This window comes from Vipera ursinii, assembly GCF_947247035.1.
Source record: "Vipera ursinii genome assembly, chromosome: 5".
Classification (NCBI taxonomy): Eukaryota; Metazoa; Chordata; class Lepidosauria; order Squamata; family Viperidae; genus Vipera; species Vipera ursinii.
The window spans coordinates 26,505,488-26,518,210 of record NC_139518.1 but is presented as its reverse complement, the minus strand read 5'-3'; the positions used below and the strand labels follow the sequence as shown (position 1 = coordinate 26,518,210).

Genomic DNA, 12,723 nt, shown 5'->3' with positions numbered 1-12,723 from the left:
TGAAGACTATCTGTAATGGAATAAACACAAATGGACAGACAAGTATACATAGATACAAAGAATATGTATTTTATGTTATATTCATGAAAAAAGATGCTATGTGTTTAAACTATGTGTTAAAAGTGACAATGATTTGTCTGGTTACTACTATTCCATAGCTGATGGTACATTTTACTATTACAGCATTTCAAAGAACATCATCTGAGTGGGAAGGGATCTTGGAGGTCTTATCTAACCTCTTACTCAAGCAGGAGACCCTATTCCATTTCAGACAAATGGCTATCCAGTCTCTTCTTAAAAGCTTCCAGTGCTGGAGCACTCACAACTTCAAAAGGCAAACCATTCCATTGGTTGATTGCTTTAACGGTCAGGAAATTTCTCCTTAGTTCTAGGTTGCTTCTCTCCTTGGTTAGTTTCCATCCATTGCTTCTTGTCTTGTCTTCTGGTGCTTTGGAAAATAAGTTTCCCCTCTCTTCTTTCTGGAAGCCCCTCAAATCTCTCATTTTTTCTGTACAGTACCATGCATCCATTCATTATACAGAGCAAGGAAAGGGATCAAAAATAATAAACTAAAAAGTTAAAGGCAGAAGATAAAAGGAAATAACACCTCACTAAATCTTGTTTACATTAGCATCATTCACTATACCTTTCCAAATCTTTCTAGCCTTGCATGCCATTTAACTTCCACTGTATTGTGGCCACGTGCTATTGTGTATGGTTTCCTTAGAATAGCATAATATATGTTGGAAAGCCAGCACTATCAAATATTGCAAGACTTTAGGGGACAATTCAGATAGGTTAAGAATAACTTGCTCCATGTTTAGAAGTCAAACCAAAGTACTTCTTAAACCTATGAGAAAAACCTATGAAGAATCATATAAGCATCCATGTAGTTATATCTTTCCATATGATTAAGTCTGGCATACCTTGTAATTTGTGACAATAGGCTCAACTTCTTCAGTGACATGACTTTTCAGGTCTCTTAAATCCATTACTCCACCATTATTCTGAATAACATCCACGATTGCTTTAGCCACATGGCCTTCGTAAAAGCCTCTTTTGCCAGATTTTGCTAACTCCTGAGGGGAAAAAAGTCCTTAAATTACAAAATCAAAAGAATAGTGATGTCCTCAAGAGCATTTCTCAATAGTATCTTTTCATAAATGTTTCTCTGGTACCTTTCAGTTACGTAGACAGGGACAGTAGAAAGTGGAAGTAAGTGCTGGTTTCCGGCAAAAAAATATCATCAATCAAGGCCACCCAATCGCAGGATGCTATAAATAGCTGTAAATACAGGCCAGTTGCTGAGTGTCTGAAATGTAGTCGCCTGAACGTGTATGTGTGTGTGTGTGTGTGTGTGTGTGCGCGTGCGCACGCACGCAGCCATTGGAACTTTGAATCAGGTTCATAAGCATCTTTTTGTGGTCTGGCGTGACTTTGGTCACTGAACAACTGATTTTAAGTTGGGGACTACTTGTAAATTTGCAGATACAACTCTTTAGGGACAACATGGTCTATGGAGAAAAGGAGCTCAAGAAGAGATAGCTTATTTAGGCGCTCTGAAATGCTATGTGGGAATGACCTTGAAGAAGAAGGGAAGAGAAGCTGTCTAGGGAGTGATCGGCTAGTGGCTTAATATCAGAAAAAGAAACTTAGGAAGGACCAAGCTGTTAAATGCTGTCAGTAGCTAAGTCCTTGCTGATTGGACTCTCTTTGCTTTTAAACTGCCAGAGGCTGCTGGGAAAACCTACAAAACTGAGTTAAGGAGAATGGGTGGAGGGGCACAGTAGCTAAGTCCTTGCTGATTGGACTCTCTTTGCTTTTAAACTGCCAGAGGCTGCTGGGAAAAGCTACAAAACTGAGTTAAGGAGAATGGGTGGAAGGGCACAGTAGCTAAGTCCTTGCTGATTGGACTCTCTTTGCTTTTAAACTGCCAGAGGCTGCTGGGAAAAGCTACAAAACTGAGTTAAGGAGAATGGGTGGAGGGGCACAGTAGCTAAGTCCTTGCTGATTGGACTCTCTTTGCTTTTAAACTGCCAGAGGCTGCTGGGAAAAGCTACAAAACTGAGTTAAGGAGAATGGGTGGAGGGGCACAGTAGCTAAGTCCTTGCTGATTGGACTCTCTTTGCTTTTAAACTGCCAGAGGCTGCTGGGAAAAGCTACAAAACTGAGTTAAGGAGAATGGGTGGAGGGGCACAGTAGCTAAGTCCTTGCTGATTGGACTCTCTTTGCTTTTAAACTGCCAGAGGCTGCTGGGAAAAGCTACAAAACTGAGTTAAGGAGAATGGGTGGAGGGGCACAGTAGCTAAGTCCTTGCTGATTGGACTCTCTTTGCTTTTAAACTGCCAGAGGCTGCTGGGAAAAGCTACAAAACTGAGTTAAGGAGAATGGGTGGAAGGGCACAGTAGCTAAGTCCTTGCTGATTGGACTCTCTTTGCTTTTAAACTGCCAGAGGCTGCTGGGAAAAGCTACAAAACTGAATTAAGGAGAATGGGTGGAGGGGCACAGTAGCTAAGTCCTTGCTGATTGGACTCTCTTTGCTTTTAAACTGCCAGAGGCTGCTGGGAAAAGCTACAAAACTGAATTAAGGAGAATGGGTGGAGGGGCACAGTAGCTAAGTCCTTGCTGATTGGACTCTCTTTGCTTTTAAACTGCCAGAGGCTGCTGGGAAAAGCTACAAAACTGAGTTAAGGAGAATGGGTGGAGGGGCACAGTAGCTAAGTCCTTGCTGATTGGACTCTCTTTGCTTTTAAACTGCCAGAAGCTGCTGGGAAAAGCTACAAAACTGAGTTAAGGAGAATGGGTGGAGGGGCACAGTAGCTAAGTCCTTGCTGATTGGACTCTCTTTGCTTTTAAACCGCCAGAGGCTGCTGGGAAAAGCTACAAAACTGAGTTAAGGAGAATGGGTGGAGGGGCACAGTAGCTAAGTCCTTGCTGATTGGACTCTCTTTGCTTTTAAACAGCCAGAGGCTGCTGGGAAAAGCTACAAAACTGAGTTAAGGAGAATGGGTGGAAGGGCACAGTAGCTAAGTCCTTGCTGATTGGACTCTCTTTGCTTTTAAACCGCCAGAGGCTGCTGGGAAAAGCTACAAAACTGAGTTAAGGAGAATGGGTGGAGGGGCACAGTAGCTAAGTCCTTGCTGATTGGACTCTCTTTGCTTTTAAACTGCCAGAGGCTGCTGGGAAAAGCTACAAAACTGAATTAAGGAGAATGGGTGGAGGGGCACAGTAGCTAAGTCCTTGCTGATTGGACTCTCTTTGCTTTTAAACTGCCAGAGGCTGCTGGGAAAAGCTACAAAACTGAATTAAGGAGAATGGGTGGAGGGGCACAGTAGCTAAGTCCTTGCTGATTGGACTCTCTTTGCTTTTAAACTGCCAGAGGCTGCTGGGAAAAGCTACAAAACTGAGTTAAGGAGAATGGGTGGAGGGGCACAGTAGCTAAGTCCTTGCTGATTGGACTCTCTTTGCTTTTAAACTGCCAGAGGCTGCTGGGAAAAGCTACAAAACTGAGTTAAGGAGAATGGGTGGAGGGGCACAGTAGCTAAGTCCTTGCTGATTGGACTCTCTTTGCTTTTAAACTGCCAGAGGCTGCTGGGAAAAGCTACAAAACTGAGTTAAGGAGAATGGGTGGAGGGGCACAGTAGCTAAGTCCTTGCTGATTGGACTCTCTTTGCTTTTAAAGTGCCAGAGGCTGCTGGGAAAAGCTACAAAACTGAGTTAAGGAGAATGGGTGGAGGGGCACAGTAGCTAAGTCCTTGCTGATTGGACTCTCTTTGCTTTTAAACAGCCAGAGGCTGCTGGGAAAAGCTACAAAACTGAGTTAAGGAGAATGGGTGGAGGGGCACAGTAGCTAAGTCCTTGCTGATTGGACTCTCTTTGCTTTAAAACTGCCAGAGGCTGCTGGGAAAAGCTACAAAACTGAGTTAAGGAAAATGGGTGGAGGGGCACAGTAGCTAAGTCCTTGCTGATTGGACTCTCTTTGCTTTAAAACTGCCAGAGGCTGCTGGGAAAAGCTACAAAACTGAGTTAAGGAAAATGGGTGGAGGGGCACAGTAGCTAAGTCCTTGCTGATTGGACTCTCTTTGCTTTTAAACTACCAGAGGCTGCTGGGAAAAGCTACAAAACTGAGTTAAGGAGAATGGGTGGAGGGGCACAGTAGCTAAGTCCTTGCTGATTGGACTCTCTTTGCTTTTAAACTACCAGAGGCTGCTGGGAAAAGCTACAAAACTGAGTTAAGGAGAATGGGTGGAGGGGCACAGTAGCTAAGTCCTTGCTGATTGGACTCTCTTTGCTTTTAAACAGCCAGAGGCTGCTGGGAAAAGCTACAAAACTGAGTTAAGGAAAATGGGTGGAAGGGCACAGTAGCTAAGTCCTTGCTGATTGGACTCTCTTTGCTTTAAAACTGCCAGAGGCTGCTGGGAAAAGCTACAAAACTGAGTTAAGGAAAATGGGTGGAGGGGCACAGTAGCTAAGTCCTTGCTGATTGGACTCTCTTTGCTTTTAAACTGCCAGAGGCTGCTGGGAAAAGCTACAAAACTGAGTTAAGGAAAATGGGTGGAGGGGCACAGTAGCTAAGTCCTTGCTGATTGGACTCTCTTTGCTTTTAAACTGCCAGAGGCTGCTGGGAAAAGCTACAAAACTGAGTTAAGGAAAATGGGTGGAGGGGCACAGTAGCTAAGTCCTTGCTGATTGGACTCTCTCTCATGGCTCAGCTTGGAAACCTCTCTCTTTTCCCTCAGCATGGCTGGCTCAGGAATTCAGGGAGTTGAAGTCCACAAGTCATAAAAGAGCCAAGGTTGCCTACCCCTGGGCTAGACAAACTAATTAGAGAAAAAGGAATGTGATACTTATTTTTTACCTTATTCTACTAAGAAAAATATTATAGATTGAAAATTTAACATTGTTTACTATAATTTGCTATATCTATTACTGTTATCAATCATTATTCTCACTACTTCTATTGATTTATATCAACCCAGACAATATGCTATTTGCTAAATATTGAATGTAATTGGGGGAAACCCCAACCCCTCCCCCAACGTTCCCCGCTATCCCAACCCCACAACCTATCCCTTCATTTTCCTCCCCACCCTTATAAAAACCAATAAAATTTACATTAAAAAGGCAAAAAAACACAAGGAAAGCTTATGTATACAAAAGGAAACTGCCCTGCCTTTGACCTAATTCTAAGAAAAGCCACGTCAACCTCAATAATTCAAAAGGGATGGCAAATTGTTCGTACCTGGTACCAAGACAAAACAGCATGTGTCACTTCATATACTGAGACAATTAAGAATACCTTTCACCATGCAGTGGATTACCATCTGGCACCAAATTGTTAAATATTAACAAGATGTAATTAGCCACTAAGGAAGCTGAATAGCTGGACAGTTTCATCCAATAAATTGATTACAAACAGTCAGATATTTTATAACATTACCAATAGAAGAGAATATATGTAGTTCCGGTCTGAGGAATCCTTTGGTGCTCTCTGAGCACGGTTGTTTGCTTGGACTGTTGTTTTAACCATTTAGTCATGTTCTACTCTTGGCAACTTTATAGGCAAGTGCTCTACATGCTATCCTGTCAAGCATAGCTTCTTTCAGTTGTTGGATATTCATCTTTGCATCAATTTTGATGGTATCAAGCCAGCATGTTCTTTACTTGCCATTCTTCTTGTTCCATTTACCATTCCTAACATGTCAACTCTACAGCGAACCTGGCTGCAGCCATCTTGCTCATTCTAGGTTGCCATATGAATGGGAGGGGGTGCGGAGGATTTGTGCTAATCTAAACAATTCTGTGTCCCATGGGAACCAAGGTTATTCTGTCGGTTATGCTAGAGGTTTGAGTGGATTGCTAGAAAGCCTACCAAACTATTCTACTGGGGAACATAGCTGATTGCATAGCTCTGGGATGGGAAGTTTAACTTTGTCATAGTGTATCTTTTAGTAGGGAATTTTAGACCTGATTTCACTTTTGACCATGCCGATATTTTGTATCCAATAAACAGGTTCTTTGAGGAAGTCTTTAGGCTCATAGTTCTGATTTATCTGCCTCTATCAGAACCATGACACCTTTACTGACTTCTCCAATGATTTTGCATGCATGACATGGCCAAAGTAAATCAGACATAGTCTTCTGATTTTGGCTTCTAGTGATGTATCTATTCAGCATCTCTCTAATAGCTGCTGGCTTTCTATGGTACAGACAATAATTTACACCAGCACCACATTCAAAGTCATCAACATGTTTGCTTGCAGATGTCACATTACGTATCTGGAAAGAGGACCTGGATTATTCTGACCCTGCTTATCATAGAGACATCAATCAGAGTTTGTTTTTCCTGTTGACAGGAAAGAATTGTGATAAGAGTGAAACGAAACCAGGAAATCCACCATTCACTGCCCTGAAAGTGCCCATATTAAATTGTGTAAGGCAGCAACACCACCCAGTCTTATTACTGACCAACAATAAAGGTGGGGGCAGCACAATTCACAGCAAGTTTTCTGCTGAATCAAGAATGTCAGAAACTCATGTTAATGTCATTCATTTGGCTGGGCCCTTAGACCTTTCTTCTACCTCACAGATCCCACCTTCTCAAAGAATTTGACATATCCAAAATTTCATCTATCCAGGGCCTTTCCAGATAGGTAATGAAATATCTGCAAGCAAACATCTTGATGACTTTGAATGTGGTGAACCTGATTCACTTAAGAAGAAAATCAAATCAATACAAATAGTGCAATTTTAGTTGATATGTATAAATTAGTAAAAGTTTATTCATGCAAAGTCCATTAAAAGCAATATTCCTGTGTGATGGATTTCTCTGTAGATTAAAATTCAAATTTGTAGACACAAATTTGTAGACAGAATAATGAACTTTGTACACATCTAAGTTACACAGATAGTAGCATAACTGGCCAAGGAAATTTTATGTGTGAAAATATCCTGCTTTTATTCTTCTGACATGTAAGAGTTCATGATCCAAGATCAAATTCAAATTCTCCCCTGTAAAGTCTCTCGATCTGAAAAAAGATACTTAAATACTTAACAGCATTTTTGTCTCTATAAAGCCTGATTGTAGTTGACTCTCATAATTTGCTTCCAAAAGGATCTGTTGCAGAATTCTTTTGCCTCCTTATGTCTATGGCAATTCTCAGTCATGCAGGTCACAGCTGTCTCAAAGGTGCTTTTTCAAAAGGTAACTGGACTGTTTTTTCCTTGAGGAAGAAGACATTTTGCTTCTCACTGAAAAAGCTTCATTGGTTCTGGCAGGATGGTTGGCGCTATGGAGGGATTGGTTCTGGCAGGATGGGGGGAGGGGTTTGGAAGGATCTTTTTTTTTTGCAGTCATCTGGTCTTAACACTCACCCTAAGAGCTCTTGAGGCCACTTGGGGGCTTAACTGTGCCCTCAGGTTCACCTGAAGTTACCTGAAGGTTATCTCAAGAAGTAGTACATCTAAAACTATGGGTCACTCCTTAGTCCTAGATGTATTATTCCTCATTTTACACTCCATTCTGTACACTGCAGAATATGATTCCAAGCAAAACATATAATCACAGCATGTTCCTCCTGTACACTTTAATATAGATATCTACGGATACTTTAACAATTCTTAGCCAATAGACTGAATATTTGTTATGTTAACCAACATTTTTGTCTTGTAAAACTGAGGATGAAAGTTACACACTACTCTAAATACAAGGAATATATAGATGCATAGAAATGAGGGGAAGTAAGAAAATTATTACATTAAGGTGTCATGTAATAAAATAACTCGAATGCAGGTGGAAAAAAGGCATAAGCAAGTAAGCCTCTGCCTCCTCCCTCCAGGAGAAAATTTAGAAAGTAAGCAATCTGACACCATCTATACATTTTACCTTTTGCCATTTACTGATTTCTATGGCATTTATCTCTGAAGGCTTTTTCAACATTACATAAGTCTCAGAATGAAGTTAAAAAGCAGTATCTGTCAAATCAGGATACTAAGATTTATAATTAGCTAAAAAATGAGACTGAGAGATGCTGCTGAATAGCATCCAGACACGGCTACCTAATCTCTTACGATTTTCGTAACTAAGTTAGCCAGGAAGCAAATTCAATTGCTGTGGAAATAAAATTAAATTTGATGTACATTATTGCTATGCTCCACTAATTTCCCTGCATCACATGAAATATCCCTCTTTTGATAAATATCAGCCTTCAGTTTTTCCAAAGACAATAACTCTTGATTCCAACCAAGAGACCCAGAAGAAGCCAGCTACAGAAGTAGGTTACAAAGGGTCAGATTCTATGGGGGAATTCTGTCCTGAATCTTCTTTGTGTTCAAAATGCAATTTAAAAACCACTTCTTAAATGACATTTATCATTTGTTTGAATTAGAGTTGAAAGAGATAAGGCATATCTTATCACTGAAACTAGGCACCCAAAGCACTAGAAACTGATATGGTGTTTTTTGCAAACCTGTGCACAATGAAATTCACAATGAGCTACATGGTCTTGAGAATCTGGTTCTCTCAATGTTGTAGGATCCAATCTAGGTCAGTCAGCCCTTAATGCTGGAGCCCATTTTCAGGGCTAGAGAGAAGTTCCTTGAAGATGGGCTCCAGCACAAATCCAAAAGCTCAGAAGACAAAACCCTCGGTCCTGGTGACTAACCTAGACCAGATCCTGTAACATTATCCTAGGACACATACATTTGCCTTCATTCTGAATGTTGTGTTGAAATTCATGTATTGAAATAAAACTCTTCAATCAATTTCAGTGTGTATTAGATGTGGATGACCCCTAGTAAAAAGTACAGGCTGCAGAAACACCCAGAATTTCAACTGATTTTCCAGGCAATCAAAAATTAGGTTTGTGCTGATAGTAGTGGAAAAGTAATCATCTGCAATAATTGTCGAGACTGAGGTAGATGTTTCCTGGCAACTCTGCTCAGGATCTCTGATTGCTTCTAATAAACACACTAGTGAGTGGGTGGGTGAGTGACTGAGTTTACATAAAATGTATGTGTGGTATACAGGTAATCCTGAATTTACAACCATTTGTTCAGCAACCATTCAAAGTTACAATGGTGCTGAAAAAAATTAACTTATGATTGGCTCTCATACTTACGACCATCAGTGATCATGGGATTGCAATTCGGGTACTTAGCAACAGGCATGAATTTACAAATGGTAGCAGCATCTTGCGGTCATATAACTGCATTTGCGACCTTCTCAGTCAGCTTCCAACATGCCAGGTCTATGGGGAAAGCTGGATTTGCTCAAAGGGCACATGATTCACTTATAACCATGGCACAAAAAGTTCAGAAAATTGGGCACAACTCACTTAACAATGTGACAGAATTGCTGATTCCAATTGTGGTCATAAGTTAAGGACTACCTGCATGTGAATGGCACATACATGCATGTGTATTCATCAACTTCCAATTCAAGAATCAGTCTACAATGTCCATTGTTCTGTATATGGAAAGTAGACAACCTTCTCCTAATTCAAAAGCTCCTATTATGAAGCTATTAAAGAAATGAAAAATGTAACTAGTAGCTACGTTTGTTTTTACCAAATATAACAGTCTGTCTGTTATGTACTATTCAAAAAGCCCTTATTTGCTTCTAAAAGCACTCATAAAAGAATGTGAAGCAATTGTGTCATTTATTCTTCAGAAAATGCTCTGTGTTAACCAAGGGGGAAACCCCCCCCCCAATATTGAATAATTATTCTTCAACTATTTCTATATAAAAGCAAGGGATGAAAAGAGTGTCAGAACCAATATACAGAACTGATTTTAAATAGAAATATCCAATATATATATATATATATATATATATATATATATATATATATATATATATATATATATATATATATATATATATATATATATATATGGCTACAATATATTTTAACCATGAGTTACTGAATAGGCCATAATGGCCTAGTTCATAATAATGAGGTATGTTAACAGGTGGTTTCATACAGTGTTCTAAGCCAAATTATCATAGTATGGCTTAGTTGTATATCATCTAAGTAAATATATTTCAATTGTTCTATAACAACATACATGGATACCGTGATGATATGTGACATAACCGAACCAACAGTAAAACTCAAAAGGTGTGTGGCTACAATCAAGAAATTTTACTAAGTTAATGCATAACTCTGCACCTTCAGAGACAATGAAGAGCAACTCTCTTTACCTTTAAAGTGTTTGCCAAAAGAGGATTTTGGAAGACTTGGCCATGCTCTGGTGCTTCACCATTGATCAAGAGGTCCTTTCCATGTTGATTTCCAGGTGACTGAAGGACATAAGCATCTTGCTTCCAATGGTAAGAAGTAATTTCAGACACTGGAAAGCCTTTCTCAGCCATTTCTATTGCTGGTTGCAAAATCTGCCCCATGGAAAGCTGAATCAAGGAATATTGCATTGTTGTCAATCAACACACACACACACACACACACACACACACACATGAATTCTAATCTAACAATGGGCAGAATATAAGCTTAGCTTGAAAACATAAAGGAAATTAGTAAAATATCAGCAGGTAATAAGAAACTGAGCGATATTTTTAAAAGAGGGAGGGGAGAGGTCAATGGCCTGTTCTTTTGCCTGCCCTTCCCCATATCTTAGGCAAGCAGAAGAAACGGTGCAATTAAAGGAAAAGCAAATTCAGGTACTTTTTTTTTAAAAAAGCAAACATTTATGAAATAAAACTGCAGCTAGTCCTCAACTTACAACTACAACTGGGACCAGAATTTCCATTACTAAGCAAGACAGTTGATAAGTGAATTGTGCCTGATTTTATGGCTTTTATGCCATGGTTGTTAAGTGAATCACTGCAGTTTTAAGTGAATAACATAGTTGTTAAGTGAATCTGGCTTCCCCTCTTGGCTTTGCTTGTCAGAAGACAGCTGGGAAAGTCACAAATGGTAATCACATGGCTCATGGGTACTGCAACATTGATTACATGCCAGTTGCCAAGCAGCCAAAGTTTGATCATGTGACTGTGGGGGTCACTGCAAGGACCAAGTGTAAATTACTTTTTTCAGTGCCATTGTAACTTTGACCAGTTGTTAAATAAATGGTTGCAAGTCAAAGACTACCTGTAATCAATGTTTTGAGCAAGAACATTTGCTAGACTTTTACCTGTTTACTTCCATACAAAGTGACAGCATCACACCATGTAGCAGCAGCACCAGGGACTGTGATGTTACATGCATGTCGTGAAGGCAAAGGATTCGCTTCATCAAAGCCATCTTCTTTTAGCAGCTCCAGGGTGAGGGATTGTGGAGACCGTCCACTGCAAAGCAATCAGAGATACACAGGTGAGGCATATAAAACCCAAGCTTTATTCAATTTTAAAAGGAAAAAGAAAAAAGACTGATGCATCACAATCAGCTTAACAGAGCCCCGAGGATCAACCACTCAAAATAATGCAAGCGATTTCCAGGCCTTTTAAATAGGTTACAACATTACAGTTCATATTCCTGAAACTCTTTGTTATTTCAACCAATTCTTGTTCTACAATTAATCTCAACATTTTAGGATTCTTCCCAACAGCTCTTAGTAGCACCCTTCTAAAGTCCATCTGAAGGCTATTCTGTCTTTCCCTCCTTCATAGGTGTTCTGATATAAGGGAAAAAATGGAAAGGATAGTTGCAAATGGAATACGGAAGCCTGGATCATGTGAAAGTCACACATAGTTTATAATTAAGAACGTACTTGAAAAATAACCTTTTGTTCATTCAGGCCTTATCCCACTTGCCCTTTGCCCCACAATAATCCCATCTCATCCAGCCATCTTCTCCCTTGTCGACATAATGCTGTCTTCATCTCGTTCCCAGCTCATGAAGAAGCCAAAAATGTCATTAGCTACAGCAGTATGAAGGCCATAGTTTCCTCCAGCAGCTGCCATTATCCCACACCTTTTCCAAGATGGATAAAATGTATAAGCTTTTGTGATGTATTTATTTAGTCAGTAAATTTGTATATCTATAGGAACTCCCAGTAGTTAACATTTTTTTTAAAAAAGCACACAACATAATTAAACTGTCAAGGCTAAGTGAAAGAAAAATTTAAAACAGTAACATTCAAAACAAAATAATCTTCCTCCTGTTCAAAAATTCTTCAGAAAAGCTGTGTCTAAAAGCAATGTAAGAGGAGGCTAATCTAATTTTCAAGCGAGGATATGGAATGCAATTCCAGATAAATTTTCTTTTTTGTGCCAGGGATGCAAAATGCACATGGAATTTTGATAGCATTCAAGTAAACATTTAGTAATGTACATTATATTGATTTGTGATGAATATAATAAATCAGTTAGTATAATACTAAGTTAGTATATAATAGTGAGTTAGTATAATACCCAACATAGTGTTTGATTTATAATAATAATATATTAAGATTTAACTTCTCAGTGCGACACAGGAATTTACGACATATAGGTATAAAATTATGTGAAAGTCTACATACTTCTAATGACACTTTCACTTAGATCTCACAGAAACATAGTTTTCATTGACAGGCTTCTGTGTTTTTCAAAATATTAACATATGAAGTTTTCATGATAAGGATATGCAACCATAGAAAAGATTCATCCAATTAGAATGATTCCTCACTTGTGAACCTTAGCAGAATCCAACCTGTACTGTGGTAAGAGAAAGAACTGTTGAAATAATGTTTATATCATCCTCTCTTTCTTCAATCTCTCCCATG

General features: G+C 39.4%; 1 protein-coding gene across 1 annotated transcript in view; it reads right to left on the bottom strand.

Annotated features, from left to right (window-relative positions):
• Positions 1-12,723, bottom strand: part of LOC310640737 (glutathione hydrolase-like YwrD proenzyme) — a gene marked incomplete at its 3' end in the record, with an annotated part of 32,507 nt that overhangs the window by 15,300 nt on the left and 4,484 nt on the right. Inside the window, exons 4-6 of the mRNA XM_083363251.1 lie at positions 11,155-11,308; positions 10,205-10,411; positions 927-1,079 (exon numbers count right to left, since the gene is read on the bottom strand). Coding sequence (XP_083219377.1) covers positions 927-1,079; positions 10,205-10,411; positions 11,155-11,308 — 514 coding nt within the window. The remainder of the gene's footprint in view (positions 1-926; positions 1,080-10,204; positions 10,412-11,154; positions 11,309-12,723) is intronic.